Source organism: Neoarius graeffei, chromosome 24 (genome assembly GCF_027579695.1).
Source record: "Neoarius graeffei isolate fNeoGra1 chromosome 24, fNeoGra1.pri, whole genome shotgun sequence".
NCBI classification, from domain to species: domain Eukaryota; kingdom Metazoa; phylum Chordata; class Actinopteri; order Siluriformes; family Ariidae; genus Neoarius; species Neoarius graeffei.
In genome coordinates this window covers 42046163-42065776 of record NC_083592.1, presented here as the reverse complement: position 1 = coordinate 42065776, position 19614 = coordinate 42046163, and the positions used below count along the sequence as shown (strand labels likewise).

General features: G+C 41.0%; 1 protein-coding gene across 1 annotated transcript in view; it reads left to right on the top strand.

Moving 5' to 3' along the window:
- Positions 1–19614, top strand: part of cds1 (CDP-diacylglycerol synthase (phosphatidate cytidylyltransferase) 1) — an 82251-nt gene that overhangs the window by 37054 nt on the left and 25583 nt on the right. Inside the window, exons 2-4 of the mRNA XM_060907261.1 lie at positions 4875–5023; positions 12003–12099; positions 18098–18195. Coding sequence (XP_060763244.1) covers positions 4875–5023; positions 12003–12099; positions 18098–18195 — 344 coding nt within the window. The remainder of the gene's footprint in view (positions 1–4874; positions 5024–12002; positions 12100–18097; positions 18196–19614) is intronic.

The window sequence follows — 19614 nt, the reverse complement described above, 5'->3', positions numbered from 1 at the left end:
AAAACAGAAAGTGCTATGATGGATCAGAATTGGCAGGAAATTTGTATGCATAATTTATACACCAGCTCAGATACGTCAAACATAAATCTCTAGCTGAAAAAATATCCAACTACATGGTGACTGACTGCCAGTCAGATACGAGAGAGAAAGAGTGAGAGTGTAAACAAACCAAACAGAAATGAGAAGAGTGAAAGAGTGATGTTTAAGTAATATCACATGAGGCCTGCAGCCTCGTGCCCACAACAGAGTCCCGGCTGTGCTGATGTTCAGTAGAACAGCATAACTGTGTGTGTGATCTTGGTTTTATACAACAGTCCTATTGAAGAAATTAATGTTGAGTAAGTGACATTTCAGACACAGTGTGGCCAAAAGTTCTGTTTATTTTTGCTTCGCGAGCAGAAATCGATCCCGAAGAAGCCGCATTAACTTTTATAGCCTGTTGGCTTCCTGGCTAGCTAGCTCATATTGATTTGATTGATTGATTTTTATACCACATTCCTCTGGTAAAACTGGCATCCCTTCTTCTGTTTACTGGTTTGGGGGGGGTGCTGGATGAGGATGGTCACCTGCAGGACCCCTTCCTGCGGCTCCTATTACAGAGCATTTGGACCTGAACAAACAGTTAAAGGAGTCCAGTGTTGTAGTCGAGTCACTAAATCTCAAGTCCAAGTCATTAAAGACAATTTCGAGTCCAACACAAGCCTCGCTATCAACAGGGCAAATAACATGAGAAAGGGTTAAAGTGCATATTCTGGACCCATTTCGTTTTTTTTTTATATGAAAGAATGTCTGTTTACACACTCATCCAGAAGGGTAATTTTGCACAAGGCCATCTGTCTACAGCAGAAAAAAATAAAATAACAAAACGCATCTGGAAAAATCCCAAGGGAGTCTGGAGCCAGATTCGTGACGTTACCTGCGGAAGCGCCAGCAGGCTGTGAGAGCTTTGCACGGTTTCAGTGCACAGCCTGTGTAGACCAAGCGCTCCCATTTCTCTCTCATTGTCCGGTCTTTTGGGAAACGATGAGTACTAATCCCATCAAGATTGGTGTTGCTACACCCTCCTACGATACATCTGTTAACCATTTTAATAATTGCATGATAACGTTGAAGAAATTTGCAGAAAATCACCAGGTCGTTTTCTCATAAACAAACCAGCGCTGACGTAGGATTCAGAGGGAGGCGTCCCGCACGCGACGTCACGAAAATCAATGTTTGCCGGGAAATCCAAATGCCAAGTTTTTTCAGAGGCGGACCAATTCACCTCAAATGGCTTGATTTCAACTGAATTTTTCTGGTATTGCGTAAGGTATAAAAATTGCGCAAAATGTGACAGATATTTGACCAAAGTTTAATATAAAATAGGAGAATTACACTGATCTTGCTCCTGAATTTACCCGTGATGTGCACTTTAAAGGAGTCCAGTGTTGTAGTCGAGTCAGTAAACCTCAAGTCCAAGTCATTTAAAGAAAATTTCGAGTCCAACACAAGCCTCGCTATCAACAGGGCAAATAACATGAGAGAGGGTTAACGCTAGCTAGTTCATCAGTCAGCAAGCAAGACCCGCTATCAACAGGGCGATGAACATAGCGTGTCACTTCGTTCTCTGAGTGGAGTTTAGCCAAACGACAGTTGAAGTTCGAGGTTGTCCCCGTCGTCTCCTCGATAGTTCTTCTACATATGGAACACGTAGCAGTGCATTTTTTTTTTTTTCCCACTGCACGAAAAGTCCGTATAAGCAAAGCGGACAATCCTAGGGGCTTCTCTCCAGGCATTTTAGCGCCATTAACGTTAGTTTGTTCCTGAACATGATGTATGAACAGCTGAATGTGCATTCTGTTGCACGAAATTAGTATACAATTAATGTAGATATAAATATTTTATGCCAAATGATTATGGCATGTTACAAAAAATAAAGAAAAAGATCCGAGTCCTCGTCTTCAATTTACGAGTCCAAATGCAGTTAATGCACGAGTCCGAGTCATCAGTGCTCAAGTCCAAGTCAAGTCACGAGTCCTTAAAATTAGGGCACGAGTCGGACTCGAGTACTACAAGAGCCTGAAGGAGTCATATTTTAGAACAATAATTAGAACAATTTGGTCTTTTTGTAATTCATTTATTTACAATTTGAACATTTCTTTGACATCTTTTTTTAAACAAGTATTAAGGAATTAAAATGACATATGAACCATTTATAGTTCTAATTGATTTATAATTCTAATTAGAAAGTCAGAGAGCTTATTTCTTCTTCCTGTAACTTGTTTTCCCTCACCTCTCCGCTGCCCATCGCTACTCTGATTCATGTGTTGAGTGAAGTGCAGTAGTAGACTAACTATGCTCGTTTGAAATAACGTAAAAAATAAGTCATTTTCTGTGGCTAGCTAACTTGAAGATGTTTACAAAGTGGTGATATATTCCAACATGATCTCACTGAATATTCATAACGTAACGTTAGCTAACTTAATATAGTGTGTCTGAAGACATCACTCGTACTTTTTTTTTTTTTTGACAAAAATGTCGGATGTCCGCCATCTTTTGCCACTTGGGGGGTTCTGACATTGCTAACTGGTGTTTGAATTGAATCGTTTGAGTTGTTTTTGAGTGCACAAGCAGGGAGCGAAACAGGCAAAGAACCAGCAGCTTGAGCGGGAGATGTTTCTGCATGGTCCTAATGCCTGCATCCTCTCCAGTTTTTGAGCAGGTGCTCTTTCTGCATGGTCCAAGTGCCTGCACGCCTGTTTTTTTTTTTTTTTCTTCTTCTCCCAGGGGTGCCCCGTTTGGGAGGGGGGGGCCTCTAATATAATGGTAAGGGAAACACTGATCTTGAAAAGTATCGATTACCATGTCTGCTAATCACAGGCGATTGCTCTAAGACAACGAGGGAGGCTCAGCCTCCTCTAAAAATGACGAACATCGTGTAGGATGAATTGCGCTAGGCTTATGTTATAGCCGACCTTATAACATTGCTATTTCAGATCCAGAATCATAGAAATATATGTGCTCAACCCACTACAGTGTGAAATCATTCCGTTATACCTTTCCCCAGTTCGCCTAATGTGTGCGTGAGTTTTTTCCCCCTCGTGACAGCGCGATGCAGCCCAGCCTCAGTGGATTGGGAGCTATGTGCTTGTCAATCTCAAAATGCAAGACAATTATTGGACAAATACTGCAAAAACGCCCGCCCCACGGAGTCTCACGGACTCCCAGCCTCAATGGACTTCAACGGCATTTGGGAGCTATGCGCTTTTCAATCTCAAAATGCAAGACGGTTATTGAACAAATACTGCGAAAATGCCCGCCCACGGACTCCGAGCCTCACATGGGAGGGACATGGCAGTTTCCGCGAGGAGACTGGTGATTAGTGAAAGCGGCCGGATATTTTCTTTGATTGACAGCTCGTTTAAACTATAGACAGGCAGCGGTACAGTGTTGCCAGATTGGGCAGTTTCCCGCCCAATTGGGCGGTTTTAAGTGCATTTTGGCAGGTTTTGAACATATTTTGGGCTGGATAACGTCAGCAGTATCTGGCAACATCAGTTCAATCCCATGCGGATTCGCAAGTGCTGTGGTGTATTGTAAGAGATCGGCTTACATTTCGATTTCATTCATTACATACGGTTTCTACCAGCTTTTTTAGTTTGTATATATTTTCATTGTAAATAAAGTGTAAATATAGTGTTGTCAAGTTTGCTATCTTAGTTCCAGAAATTTCGTTTATTTGAGTGACTGAACTTGAACTTGAGGGGGCTAGTCAGCTAGCAAGAAAGCTGCGCATGGATGCCAAGCATTGCTGATTTAATTTTGGCGAAGCCATTTGCCAGTCTTCCTTTCGAGGAAAAAATTAAAATTAAAGAGCAGGGTAGACCAACGCCTCAAATTGACTTGGTGAAAAAGGTAGGGAATAATACTCGTTCCTTTCAGCTCTCCTGGTACGAGAAAGTGAATTGGCTAACAGCAAGTGACCCACATCAACAACAGTAAATAGGCTACTTTAGTAATATGTCATGGATGGACCAAAAATATAGAATCTATTTAAAATGTTTATGCTGAGTATATTATATTGGAATATATATTTTTCTGGATATGAATTAAACACAGCTACAATTTGGAAAACATTTTTAAACAAAAACATAGCCTAGGTCAATTTTTAAACAACCTGCCACAATTTTAAAATACAAAATGTTAAAATATAACACACATCCCCCCCCCCCCCCCCCCCCCCCCCCCAACACCACCATCATGTATATTGGACAGTAGGCTAATGGGCCAACAGAACCTGTTATTTCACAGTTTGTGACCCTGCCAACAATCAGCCAGATCAGAGGCAAGAGTATGGGCAAAACTGATGTGTTTTTTCTTTTAAAATCTGGAAATATCGTAACCGACCAGCCTCCCCTGTTTGAAAGACTACCAGCCGCCACTGCTGCTAATGGTATCGCAAACAGTACTTTAGTAACCATTTCGAACCAGGAAGTGGAATTTCATGTGGTGAAGACAGACGGGTGGAGTGATACACACAGTGAAACGTCCCATTGCCGTTGTATTAAATATCAACACTCTTGGAGCTCTGATTGACCAGTCAGATTAGTGGACTGGAACTAACTGTTGTGTAATTATACTATTAAAGGAAAGTGGATTCAGGTGTGGTTGAGTTTTGGCTTTTTTTTTTTTTTCTTCTTGCCAAAAAAGCCGAACATTTTCTAGGTTGGTGGGAAGATCGTGAATAATAGTTAACTGATTTATTCTCATTGGGACATTTATGACGTTAGTCTGTTGTTAAGCTCTTTTGCCTATTCAAATAGTAGCTAGTATTTGTATTTCAAACTTCAGATTGGGCAAGATAGTAACAAACTGTGTGTGTGTTCTGTATACAGGAAGCAGATGGAGAGGACAGACTGGGCCTGGCCAGTGAAGGGGAAGGGGACACTGAGGGTGAGTGTAAAGCAGACACTCCTGATGTGCCGCCGTCCAGTGACAACACTCCACAATGTCTCAACAAAGCCCTGGAGGGCCTGTCATCCAGGTAACCCCGTCACTGTCAGGCCTAACTTCAAGACAGGAAAATATAACCCAGCCAAGAAAGACTGCTTAGATGTGTTGATTTAATGTTGTTTATGATAGAGATCACAACACTTCGGAATGCATTCATTAATTGAAATTTCCTTGTATTTTTATAATGAATAAATCTAAATTAATTGAAGTATATCGTACCTGTAATCATGTTTTATTTATTTATTTATTTCCCTGGACCACAGAGTGTGTTAGTGGTTATAAAGTTGCACATTCAGTGGCATTTCAATGGCTTTCTGTTCAAACTGTTTGTTTGTTTGTTTGTTTGTTTTCCCTGACCAGACAGCTAATTAACATTCATTCCACAAAATCAAGTGATATGAGTTGATGGCTGACGAGGTACATGGCGCCGTGTTTGCTGTAAGCCATGTATGACGAGATTGAGTGGAATAACTGTTTTATTCTATCCACATTCGCTGGATTTTTAGAAACGGAGCCTTTTTTTTTTCTCTCTCTCTCAAATTCGATAAACAAAAAGTTTGTACAAAACATCCGACAAAATCATTTCCGCTTAGAACGTAAACAAACCGGCGAAACGACAGTAGCAATTAGTGAAAAAAATGCTATAATAATTCTTGAAAAATAAAAAAATATATGTTCTTACCATGAAATACTTTTATTCCATATTTTGTTGCTTTTTTTTTTTTAAATATTTTTTGGGGTTTTGTTTTCAAGTAGAGTTTTTATTTCATCCTCGGTTGGTTCAGTAACATGCTCCACCATTTTCTTATTTTTCTGCTTTAGGGTTTTTTTGGTGGTTGACAAACCAATTTAATGGTGCATTACTGCCACCAACTGGGCTGGAGTGTGGAAGTGTGTGTGTAATATAATATAATTTTTAGGTATTTCTGTTTCTTTTTATTCCCCGCCCAAATGAAGTTTGGGTGGGGGATATAGAAACGGGTTCCGTCGTCTGTTCGGTCACGTTTTCGTTTCCGGGCCATATCTTTAAAACTACTGAAGATATCTTCATGAAACTTTGTATACATATCAAGCAATGTGTGAACTGGTGCCTTTTGCTATTTTGGATTTTTGAAAAAAAGTATTTTTCAAATTTATTTATATTAAAAAAAAAAAGATTTTGTCTTACTTTCTAAGAGCAAAGTCCGTTTCCGGCGCATATATCCAAAACTAAACTATTCATGATACGGATTTGAAACTTGGTGTAGATGTGCCTTTTCATACTAAGAAATTTGAGAAATTTTAATTTTTCATGTTTCCATGGGAACAATCTCAGACTTAGTCTCTCAGGTTAGTCTTAGGGGTAGGTTTTGTTTCCGAAGCAGAACTTGAAAACTATGAGTGGTATGGTCTTGAAAGTTGGTATACGTGTTGAGTAAGTAGTGTATATGTGCCTTTTGATACTAAGAAATGTGAGAAATTTTAATTTTTAGCTCACCTGGACCAAAGGTCCGGTGGGTTTATGCCATGGGCTGCTGAGGTCAGTGTAAAGAGGTAGGGTTGGTTTTCTGCAGCAGAACTTGAAAAATGTGACAAATAATATCTTGAAACTTGGTATATAGGGCGGGGGATATAGACGACTCTGTCTTCTTGTAAATACTTGAAAACAAAGTGATATATCTGACTTGATGCGCTCCTCCATTTTGTTTTTCTCTACTCGCGGTGTATGAGCTGATATCCTAGTAGCAGAGTAGCCAATCAGAGCGCGTGATTGCTCATATCCAGTGAATGTGGATAGAATAAACACTGATGTCCATTTGTTCTTAGGGATTTGCTATGTTTTGAAACAACACACCTACTCTGTTCTTCAGAAAGCCTCTTTTATTCCAGTGAGAATGCAGATAGAGCGGTATTTGATATTTAATGAGGATGAAATGTGAAATCAACATGGTGGCACAATCACAAGAGGATGAATGGGGTCTTTTCGCCGAGGGGGGTGATCAGCATTCGTGCTCTATTCAGTGGGATTTGCAGGATGGAAATTTGCTGAATGGAGGCGCCTGGGCTTGTCACCATTTCTGATGACTCGTGTCTCTTTCTCTCGCTCGCTCTCTCTGTTTCGATTTCTCTTTATTGACAGTATCTCTCGCGCACTACACGGCTGTGTGGATGACTTGCAGCGTCTGTCTGTCCTCTAACTTGTCCCCACACTGAGAATGTTTTACAGCGCTGCAGCCCAACTCATAATTTTAACTGTGGTCGCTTTGTTCCCTTTATGAACACCATCATAAGTTGTGAATGAACAAGGGCCTTCAGTGAGGATGTGCGCTTCTGTGCCATTTTGCACACCCACATTCCTGCAAGTCAGCAGAGTGGGATCTTCTTTTGCTGATTTTCAGGCCATGTCACAGCCTGGTATTATTACTGCTCTATTTTTACTGTGTCAGTACAATCATTAAGAAGTGAATCACATTTCTGCATTTCTTCTCGTTAAGTCTGCCCGTGTGGATTTATTGCTATGAAAAACTGTAAACTAGAAATGCCCTTGATGGCACAACATTAATATTACATATGACAGAATCCATGTGGGTGGGGAATAAACGAATAAACCCTTATAGCATTGTTGAATCCAGTTATTTCAGAAGTGTGTTCAACACCTTCATCTTGGTATGCCATTTCAGAAACCCATGAGCCAATATTGCATATTAGTGTTCCAGATAGCTTAGCTTATTTTACCAGAGTGCCACGCCCTGCCCTCCAGAACATACGCCCTGCCCTTAGATACCAGCACCATAGTGGTCCTTCCTGCACCATATGGCGCATAGGGTGGCGCCGATCTCTGTTTCTGTAGCCCTCGGCCTCTTGCCTGTTACATAGCTAGGGTTACAGTGGGGGGTCCCTCTGGTAACCGTGAGAGTTTGACTCCCCACTTGCATCTGTATTGCAGCATGCCTTGCCAGATGGCAATAGGTACCATTTTTATGATGGTCTTTGGTATGACCCGACCGCAAGTAGATCTCTCGATCGAGAGGTGGACATGCTAACCACTAGGCCAACTCGCGGTTGCTACCGTTTTTATACATAACACACACACCCCTAATTTGGGTTTAAGAATGATTAATTAATAATTTCAGTGGAAAATTGACACAATTTGGGGCGGCACGGTGGTGTACAGTAGTAGTTAGCACGGAGTTTGCATGTTCTCCCCGTGTCCGCGTGGGTTTCCTCCGGGTGCTCCGGTTTCCCCCACAGTCCAAAGACATGCAGGTTAGGTTAACTGGTGACTCTAAATTGACCGTAGGTGTGAATGTGAGTGTGAATGGTTGTCTGTGTCTATGTGTCAGCCCTGTGATGACCTGGCGACTTGTCCAGGGTGTACCCCGCCTTTCGCCCGTAGTCAGCTGGGATAGGCTCCAGCTCGCCTGCGACCCTGTAGGACAGGATAAAGCGGCTAGGGATGATGAGATTGACACAGTTTGTGATGCATCACAATGGTGAAATGCCTTGATCACAAGTCTTGTCATCATTGGACTGTTTCCTTTAATTAAAAGGTCAAACATTAAATCATCCCTGCATGTTGTGCGGTTTGAGTTGGGATTTGTCTTACTGGTGCATGTCCTGAGCCACAAAATTCACTGTCGCTCTCTGTCTTTCATTTTTAATGTTTTGGTTTTAGGATTTGATCTCCGTTTGGTTTCAGTGTTTCGAAACAGAACATGCAAATGTTTGCAAATTAGGGTGGAGAAATGTAGTTTTCCTCATGGTAGTGTCTAAAAAGTGAAAGCATTGAACGCCTTTTGTATCAAATCGGGGGGGGACAAAACCCGACAGTTTGATTGTGTAAAATATGTTGAAGTAGTGAAGTCAGGTTTGAACGACACTTAATTGTTTTAAATTATAAACAGCAATCGTACAGAAGTGTGTTATTTACCTGAAGTTCTTAGTCTCTTTCAGTACATGATGATTTTAATGGCTCCTCTGAGCGATGGAGAATTCCTGCTGAAGGTTAAGCGCTAAAAGCAGTTTCATTCGTTTGTTAGTGTATTCATTTCGCAATCTTATACTCATATGTTGGTGCCACTGGACACCACACACACATTTCAACAGCGAAATATTTATACTCCCTGTCTCTATTTGCAGTTTAAGCTTCCTAAGTTTGTCCCAGGATTTTATTTATGGAGGCAGGGAGTAGACGAAGGCTAATTTAGACAAACTACAACGAAACAAAATTGGGAACGCGCATCCCATGCATATTTTTTTTTTTAAAAAATCAAATGTCCTCACTACTGTTTTTTTTTTTAAACAATCTTTATTTAGTTTTCATAGTTATCAATACAAGACAATCTTATTATATTGGAAAAAAAAACAATCAATACAAAATCAATACAAGACAATCTTAATAGTATTGGAAAAAAACAACCCAAAAGGTCCATACCTGCAAACTTGTCGCTTTTTGGCGACAGTCACCTTTTTCATTGTCAATTGGGTCATTCACGTGACTCGTGTAGAACCGGAGAGTTTTTTTGGGGGGGGGCGGCATCTGGGCCGATCGTAATCTCAACTGAGCTCGCGCCTGTCAAGAGGGGGGGGGTGGGCTTGCTGCCATGTTATAGGCCATTATTGGACAATTCTTATAATTGACATTTTTTCTGGACCAATCGGAATCTCAGCCTTTGCCTCAGGATCTTGAAACACACTGCCATCTATGTTCACGCTTGCTAAGAGACCCCTGAACCTAATGTGGAAACTCTGATGGTAATTGAAGGTAAGTCAGCCTTTTTGGAGCTAAAACAACAGATATTTGTTTGCTAAAGCATGTTTCACAATTGGATCACGATCAGAAGCGACCAAACATTCGTGCGACCGATACATTTTCATATTGATCGTTAACTGTTGCCGAAATAATCGCATATGAAAAAGTAGTCGTGCAAAACCTGCACATCTAAAGCGACCGTTGTGCAATGCAAAAGCATGAAATCTTGCGATATATCTTGCGACTGTTGTACAATGAAAGCAGGTGTTGTAAGATAGTGCGATAGGGTGGCGCGAATCATCTGGTAATTGGACGATTGAATGCGCGGCGCTCGTGCAATTAACGAATCCATGGTACGAGTGCACGTACGAGTCAGGTTAGAGTCGACGACGGATAAGTAATGCCAGCACGCCCAAACGTCTTCGCTGGAGTTCTTGGAGTTGTACTCGGACATTCAGCAATCCCAATAGACGGCGAGGAGGTATTGGTGCAGCAGCATCCATGGTCAGTGGTGGTCTGAAGCAGCTGACTATACAGAGTTTATATACTAGTGACAAAGCGTGGCAAATTGAAGCTGATAAATCGCGCACTGATAGTAAAACATTGCAAGATTACATAAAATGTTGCGCAACAGTCTCATTGTTGCAAAACAGACGCACAGGGAGCTGCGATTCATCCTATGATCTTTAAAACTTGTGCATCAGTATTCATTCATTTTCATTATTCATGCAAAACATACTGAAAAATAGTGTTTTTCAGTTTCCCTCCATGGTGTTTGCGTGCGTAAGAGTGTTTGTGAAGCCCTTGTCCAGGCTAGAGAAGGAAAAAATAAATGTTTTTCAGTATAATATAATTTGTGTTTTGGTTCTTTTATTGTTTTCTTATTTCTTAATACTTACTTGAGTGGGGCGGCACGGTGGTGTAGTGGTTAGCGCTGTCGCCTCACAGCAAGAAGGTCCTGGGTTCGAGCCCCGGGGCCGGCGAGGGCCTTTCTGTGCGGAGTTTGCATGTTCTCCCCGTGTCCGTGTGGGTTTCCTCCGGGTGCTCCGGTTTCCCCCACAGTCCAAAGACATGCAGGTTAGGTTAACTGGTGGCTCTAAATTGACCGTAGGTGTGAATGTGAGTGTGAATGGTTGTCTGTGTCTATGTGTCAGCCCTGTGATGACCTGGCGACTTGTCCAGGGTGTACCCCGCCTTTCGCCCGTAGTCAGCTGGGATAGGCTCCAGCTTGCCTGCGACCCTGTAGCACAGGATAAAGCGGCTAGAGAGATAATGAGACTTACTTGAGTTCGGCGTCGGCGTCACTATTATCCGCACCCCCCCGGACACTGTCACCTTTTTTTCTCTGACGAGTTTGCAGGTATGAATAACAAAAAATATAAACAAACAAACAAAAACAGAGCCTGTGTGAGATTGTATTAGTAAATGTTACTGACATCTGATTAATCATGTCTTCCCTTATATGTCAACCATTTCCCACATCTTTTTATATAAACATCTTCTTTCATTTTCAACTTGTATGTGAGATGCTCCATCACCAATATATCATCTATGATTGTCATCCACTGTTTGTAACTTGGAGTGTCAGACTTGAGCCAATTCTTAGTAATAGTCTTCTTCCCAGCCACCAAAAGAATCCTGACCAAATATTGGTCACTTTCATGCACCGTGCCCTCCAAATGACCCAGGTACAAAACAAGACAGGATTTAGGTATCATATAACCCAAAACATCACAGAGAACTGAGTGAATATTCCCCCAGAAGGGTTGTATTTTTGTGCAATTCCAAAAAATGTGTGTATGATCTGGATCCATGTGGTTGCATAATCTCCAACATGGCTGTTGAACATATTTATCTGTTTACTTCTTCTAATTTTAGGTGTAATAAAGTACCGAATTAGATTCTTCCAACTGAATTCCCTCCATTTCAAAGATTGTGTTGTAATTTGATGTTTTCCACATATCATACCATATCCCCTCTGGAATCTCCTCACCCAGCTCTTTCCCATTTGACTTTAACATATAATGTTGAATCTGTTCTAGAAGCCATCAAACATTCATACAAAACTGCCACAGCCTTTGGAATAGCTTGGCGATAAGCTTGTACAAGTAGCTTTATGATGGGATGTATTTTATCCCCAGTCTACTGTTTTTGTTTTGCTGTCACATCCCTGATTCTAGGCTCACTGACTCGAATCAAGCATGTTTGTGCAAGAAAGTCTAGGACTAAGACAGTTGTTACTGATATTTTATTTTTTTTGTCTGTCTTATTTATACAGATGGAAGAACTGGTGGGTACGAGGGATTTTATCACTTACGATGATCATAGGCTTCTTCCTCATCATCTATTTGGGACCCATTATGCTAATATTTGTGGTAAGTAATCGTTTAACCCTTATCTCTTTCTGTGATGGGAAACAAACAAGAGAACACCTGGCACCTGATTGTCATTTCTAAAGGGTTCCTAGGATCAGATCAGTGTAGTCCAGTGACGTGGAAGTAGTAAAACATATTTAGGGGTATGCTGTTGTAGGAATATAATCAACAACAAGGTGCGTGTTACTGTTACTACCCCAAAGTTGATTAGTTTCTATGACCAGCATATCCCAGAGTGGGTTTTTTCCCCTCTTATACCATAGATTTATTTGAAAAGTCACACACAATACTTTTTTTTATCCATATACATCCACAAAACAGGTTAATTATTTAGCTATAAGTCAGTCACTTATTCGTGTTCTAACAGTCATTCCCTCACCGTCCTGTCTTTTCCTACTCTGGAATTTAAAGCCCCTTTCACATACGAACTTTATTGCATGAAGTAAAAACAACATGGAATAGATAACATATATTTTCATTTCTACTCAGTCTTTCAGAACAGAAAAGTAACGGATATCACGTATTCCCACCTGACTGTATTTAGCGGAATGTTAGAGCGCGAACCTTCGTGGGATGTGTGCAACATGCAAGACCAGATACGACGCATAATTCGCGAGCTGCAAGTCCATTGTTGTGAAAATCCTAAGCTGCGACATTAGCTAGTTAGCAACATGGCACTCTGAGAGAGTTGTCTTCCTGTTTCTGAACATTTGTTTTGTTTAAGTAAAGGTCATGTATAACGTTGTTGCTCATACAATGGGACCACCGTATCCGCGTAACCACGGTTTCAGCCTACACCAGACCTGGGCATTTTACGGCCCGCGGGCCGCATCCGGCCCTTTGGTTCATTCTGACCGGCCCGCGTAAGGTTAATTAGAAATTACAAAATAAACATATTTTCTAATTTTACCTCATGCATAGACTGAATGTGCATTGCTTTTATTTTGAAGTTGTGTTCAACAAAAACGCAATGCGCGCGACATGAACATGACATGAAATCCCACGAAACCTAATCCCGCGATAACTACTTCCGTAATTTGTCCAGACCAACCACAAACTTGTACGTCATCCTTCAAACGGTCCAGCCAATCACATCGTGTGACGTCACCAGCAGGTGCCGGAGCCCGAGCCGATCTGTAGATCTGATACCTACACCGAATCGACACGGCATCATTATTATAATATGATGTACGGTATCTTGCTTGACAGGGTTTTTTCTAGAAAAATTTAGTATGAGGGCGCTCACCATGGCGAGGGAGCAAAGCGGGGGGGAGATGGTGCCGGTTGTCCCCTCCCCGGCCGTGCAAAGCCTTTGAAAAATGCTCCAATGGGACATTCTGAGGCTATCTGAGAGGGAAATTGTAACAAATTGTCTGTCAACATTGAAAAAGAAAGAAGTAATCTTCTGCCCAGGACAGTCTTTGGCTTTCTTCCGCTTCGTGCCGCGGGATGACATCTTTAAATGCCCAAGTGTCGTCAAAAACAACTCGCGAACTACTTCTGTCAAAAGCTCCCGCGCCGGTGGGTGAAAGGTCATTCAGTCTCGAGAAATCTCGCTCTACAAGTCAGCTGACCTTGTATGTAACCCATGTCAAATCTCGCGAGAGCAGCCGCGACAAGTAAACAACTAAACAACATGGCGCCTCAGTCTGGAAAACGCCAATTCGGATTGTTTTTGCACCGTCTGGCGGTGTATCTACTATGATTGGAATATTTTTGGAGCAATTATAACGTATTTGATGATCAGACACTTTGTCACGTAGTGTTGCCGGGATGTTTTCACGGAGTCGGTAAGGGGGCGCACGCCGAGAGTAAGAGGGCGCAGCGCCCCTGTTCCCCCGTTTAGACGAAAGCCTGCTTGATATGTGGAGTAGAAAGACAATATTGTGATGTCTTTATTGTGTTTTGGGGTGAATGTGACTGAAAAAAAAATGGTACAAACGTTCACATTTTGTTAACCATTGTTTTGGGAACTTTGATTGAATAAATGACATTTTTTGTAAGGCAACCTCGTTTTTTCCATCCTCTTACCAGTCTTAGCAGCTTGTAAAAACAATGTTGTTTACTGCTTTATATAAATAAATACAATTAATATTATGCAGAATTTAGTTCAGCCTTTTGGTCCGGCCCTCCACAAAATTTTCTGTTTCTCATGTGGCCCCACGGAAAAAATAATTGCCCACCCCTGGCCTACACGCATGACCCCTCGGACTACAGTGCACCCTGTTTGTTAACCACACACCACCTGCTTTCACTTTTTCCACTTATTACTCACCTTATTTAAAACCTGGCTTCTGTTCGTTTGTGTTGCATTTGTCTTTATTTTCCATGCTGATGCTCGTTGTCTTCCTCACTTCTACTCTCGTGTTTTCATGCCTGGTGTTTTTTGTTGCGTTGTCTATCCCGTGTAAGTAAAAGGTTTCTGCACTTGTATCCATCTCCGCGCCTCGACCATGATAAAAATATTAAGTGGAAATGTCAGAAACCTGTTCGTTCTTGAGAGAGAGTGAAAGAGATGGACCACATTCACATAACTTTTACTACAGTTTGTTCTATTTTATTATTAGTTAATGTTGTTGATGTCATATTGTGTGTAATTTATAAATGAAAGTTATCATAGGTATGCATGTGCATGGAAAAACAAGCTTGGGTAATTCCGCCCCAAACCACCAGATTTAGAAAAATGTTCGCCGCTGGCCATGTCAGATTTGCTTCATACTGTCTGGAAATATTGTCAGTGTGCCCAGTAAATAGTCTACAAAATTTTAGGCTTGTACCTTCATTAGTTTCTGAGATATAGGGGCTTTAAAAAAGGGCGTGGCCCCAATTTCACTGTTGAAACGCGTGCTACAGAAAACGGACCCAACTTCCATAAGTCGTTACTTTTAAACTATTCATGCAAGATACATGAAATTTTCAAGGATTGTTCTTCAGTGCCAGACGCCTTTAAATACTAAAATAGAAAGTTCACAGTTCAGTATTTGCCAAGTTATGGCTTGATGAAAATCATAAAAAAATGTGCTTTGGAACAACTTTGACACCCCATATCTCCACATTAAAGCGCACCAGATCTTTCAAATTTTCTTATTTATTACTCATGTTATAGTACTCTTTAGGCAACTAGGTATGTGTTCAAAAGAAATCAAACTTTGATTTATTAGGCTTTTAAAAAAAAAACATTTTGCACCTGTAATTCAAATGCATATTACAAATGTATGACAAGGTCTACCATAAAAACAGTTATACCACTGGAAAGAGCTTGTTCTGATTAGCAAATGCACAAAATATGAAGTTGGTACCCTAAACCAAACTATAAATATTAAGGTATCAAGTACGGCATGTTTTACGAGAGATGGAAATGCTGTTTTAAGGCATATTACAATACAATTACAAACCTACAGTGTAGGAAAAATAACCTTAAAAATACTTTATTTGAAGCGCTTAAACAGTGTATTGATTTGCTTTTCCACATCAGATGGAAGTTTATACTGCCTGCCAGTTGATGTAAGTGGGGTATCAATGATTTTCATGACATGCAGCAGAGGGACCCAACAGTTATCCTCTCTCCTGGGCCAGCTGCAAGTCTGAGAGGGACCATGAGGATGCATAAATGTTACTTGTACATCTTGTTCCTCCTCTGATAATGCACGAATGTTGCCTATCCACCACTGTCTGTCATACAAACATACAACATATTTACCAGGAATTGTATCTGCCAGAGAGACTGCTGATTTAACAGGGGTTTTATGCATTATTTATGGCCGATTCCCACTCATATCCACAATGAAGCTAGGACCACCTGACACCCTGCTGACCTGCAGCTGGTTGGACATGATTGGAACGAATGAGTGGTTGTCTCCTGTTCCAGGAATAGTAGCTGACCTTGAAAATCTTGTCTTCAATGCTTTTCCACTCTCCATAACTTCCCCTGTACCAACCCAGATGAAATGGATGTTCTTGATATATGTTTTTCTGCCCACAAAACCAGATCAGATGGGGTTAGTATGTGATGACTCATGACTGCCTATAAAGCCTAGGTCACAACCGGATGTACGATTTTTTTTGGCCGTGCGATTTTTGCCATTTCCCAAATCGCTGCGTTTTTTTTGTTCGTGGAGAAAGACGCACGTTGGCCGTAAGTTTGTCTTGCAACCTGAAAAAAAACGTAAGCGCCCGTAGAGTTTGTTTGACATGACAAAGAACCTCTGCGGCCAGTCTACGGCTCGAAAATCAGCACGTCACACGCGCGCCCTCCGTGCATTTCACACACGCCCTCCGTGCGTTTCTTGCGTTTTTTGCACGTAGACCGGCCGTAAGAGCACGTACGGCCGGTTGTGACCGAGGCTTAAGCTAGCTTGAGCTGCTTACTGCTTTACAGTGCCTCCAATACCATCACAGGGTGATTTTACCATGAGAAGTGGCAAAGAAATGCATTCTGCCGAAAGTCCAAAATCGTCTGCATGCTTTATTAGATTTGTGAAATTTTTTTATAGTTTTTGTATTGGGCTGCTGATCAGTCACTGAAGTAAATGACCTTTTTCAGCTGGGGATGTAAATGGCATACATATGGTAAAACCTTTTTTAAGAATGCATGCACAGCCACTGTATCATGCTTAAGGCAGTCACTTATTATGCAGATAGAGATGCATTTCGTTACTTTTGTACCATCTTCATTCTTTGCTCTAATGTACACTGCAAATGGATGAAGAGTGCATTGGCTGTTGTCCCAGTGGTATCCCTGGGCAGAACCCTGTACACAGAATGGATAGTTTTCGGCAAGATCCAAAAGCATAATACATTCATCCTTTGACAGATTTTCCTTCGAATATCCACTCTGGTGTTTGGCAATGAAATGATGTTTTGCTAGTTTTTCTGCTAGTAGATTATATGCCTTAAAACAGCATTTCCATCTATCGTAAAACATGCCGTACTTGATACCTTAAACTTTATAGTTTGGTTTAGGGTACCAACTTCATATTTTGTGCATTTGCTAATCAGAACAAGCTCTTTCCAGTGGTATAACTGTTTTATGGTAGACCTTGCCATACATTTGTAATATGCATTTGAATTATAGGTGCAAAATGTTTTTATTTTTTTTATTTTTAAAGCCTAATAAATCAAAGTTTGATTTCTTTTGAGCACATACCTAGTTGCCTAAAGAGTACTATAACATGAGTAATAAATAAGAAAATTTGAAAGATCTGGTGTGCTTTAATGTGGAGATATGGGGGGGGGGGGGGGGGGGGTCAAAGTTGCTCCAAAGCACATTTTTTAAATGATTTTCAGCAAGCCATAACTTGGCAAATATTGAACTGTGAACTTTCTATTTTAGTATTTAAAGGCATCTGGCATTGAACAACAATCCTTGAAAATTTCATGCATCTTGCATGAATAGTTTAAAAGTAATGACTTATGGAAGTTAGGTCCGTTTTCTGTAGCACGCGTTTCAACAGTGAAATTGGGGCCACGCCCTTTTTTAAGCCCCTATATCTCAGAAACTAATGAAGGTACAAGCCTAAAATTTTGTAGACTATTTATTGGGCACACTGACAATATTTCCAGACAGTATGAAGCAAATCTGAGATGGTCAGTGGCGAGGCCTCTGGTGATTCCACATGGATTGACCTGCTTTATATATGAATCGCTACTATCTGTGTTAGAGCTTGGAACGTATCCGCTGTGGAAATGGCAGTTCATCTGTTGATTAAATTATATGCAGCATCCGCCATACCAACCCTGGGAATGAGCTGTTGTTAAAAATGAGTGCATTAATATTTGCCTTGCAGTTGACAAGCGTGTCAGAGCTGCTGTTTATAGGAAATTAATCAACAGCTTCAGAATTCAGCAGCTCTATGGTATAATTCAGTCAAAGAGCTCTAGACAGACTGAGCAGTAAGATTTTAGTAGGAGCGCCGATGTAATACTGTACCCTAAACTGAAGGGTTTATAATAAACTATCCATTCAAATGTGTGTGGTGTATTTTTTTTTTTTTTGTAGGTTATGACTGTTCAGATCAAGTGTTTTCATGAAATCATAACCATCGGCTACAGAGTTTACCGTTCCTACGAACTTCCATGGTTCAGAACACTGAGCTGGTAAGTGAAAGAGTTTTTAAAATTTGGTAAAACAGAAATTTGAATAGGGTGGCACGGTGGTGTAGTGGTTAGCGCTGTCGCCTCACAGCAAGAAGGTCCGGGTTCGAGCCCCGGGGCCGACGAGGGCCTTTCTGTGCGGAGTTTGCATGTTCTCCCCGTGTCCGCGTGGGTTTCCTCCGGGTGCTCCGGTTTCCCCCACAGTCCAAAGACATCCAGGTTAGGTTAACTGGTGACTCTAAATTGACCGTAGGTGTGAATGTGAGTGTGAATGGTTGTCTGTGTCTATGTGTCAGCCCTGTGATGACCTGGCGACTTGTCCAGGGTGTACCCCGCCTTTCGCCCGTAGTCAGCTGGGATAGGCTCCAGCTTGCCTGCGACCCTGTAGAACAGGATAAAGCGGCTAGAGATAATGAGATGAGATGAGAAATTTGAATAAATGCACATTTCCATCAACTACTGTGAATATCTGCTCTGTTTCTATCAGCCATGTTTTCAACTTTCTAGCCAAAGGAAAACTTGTCCAGATTTTTTTTTTGTGTGTGTGTGTGTGTGTGTGTGTGTTTATATACTACTGAGGACCAAATGTCCCCACAAGGAAAGTAAAATCTGACAATTTTGAACTTGTGGGGACATTTGGACGGTCCCCATAAGGAAATCGCTGCTGTTGTGTTTTTTAAACAAAAATTTACAAAAATAGAAGAGCCAAAAAGTTTCCTTTTCATTACTGAGGTTAAGATTAGGGTCAGGTTTAGGTGCAGGCACAGAATTAATTAACTCCAAACAAACGTTAGTTAGTTTAGTTTAGTTTGTTTAGTTTAGTTTAGTTAAATGTCCCCAGAAGAAAAGTAAAATCTGACAATTTCAACCTTATGGGGACATTTGGATGGTCCCCACAAGGAAATTGCTGCTGTGTTTTTTTTTCAACAACAAAAAAAAGTTATTAAATAAAAGGGCCAAAAGGTTTCATTTTCATTACTGAGGTTAAGATTAGTGTTAAGTTTAGGTGCAGGCACAGAATTAATTAACTGCAATAATAAGTCAGTGGAAGGTCCTCACAAGGATAGTGAGACGTGTACGTGTGTGTTTTTTTTTTTTTTTTTTTTTAATAACCCTAAACTACCATTCGGGCTGCAGTCATCCAACGTGTGTGTGTGTGTGTTTTTTTTTTTTAAATAATCCTAAACTACCATTCGGGCTGCAGTCATCCAACGTGTGTGTGTTTTTTTTTTAATAATCCTAAACTACCATTCCGGCTGCAGTCATCCAACTTGTGTGTGTGTGTGTGTGTGTGTGTGTGTGTGTGGTTTTTTTAATAATCCTAAACTACCATTCCGGCTGCAGTCATACAACTTGTGTGTGTGTGTGTGTTTTAATAATCTTAAACTACCATTCCGGCTGCAGTCATCCAACTTACACACA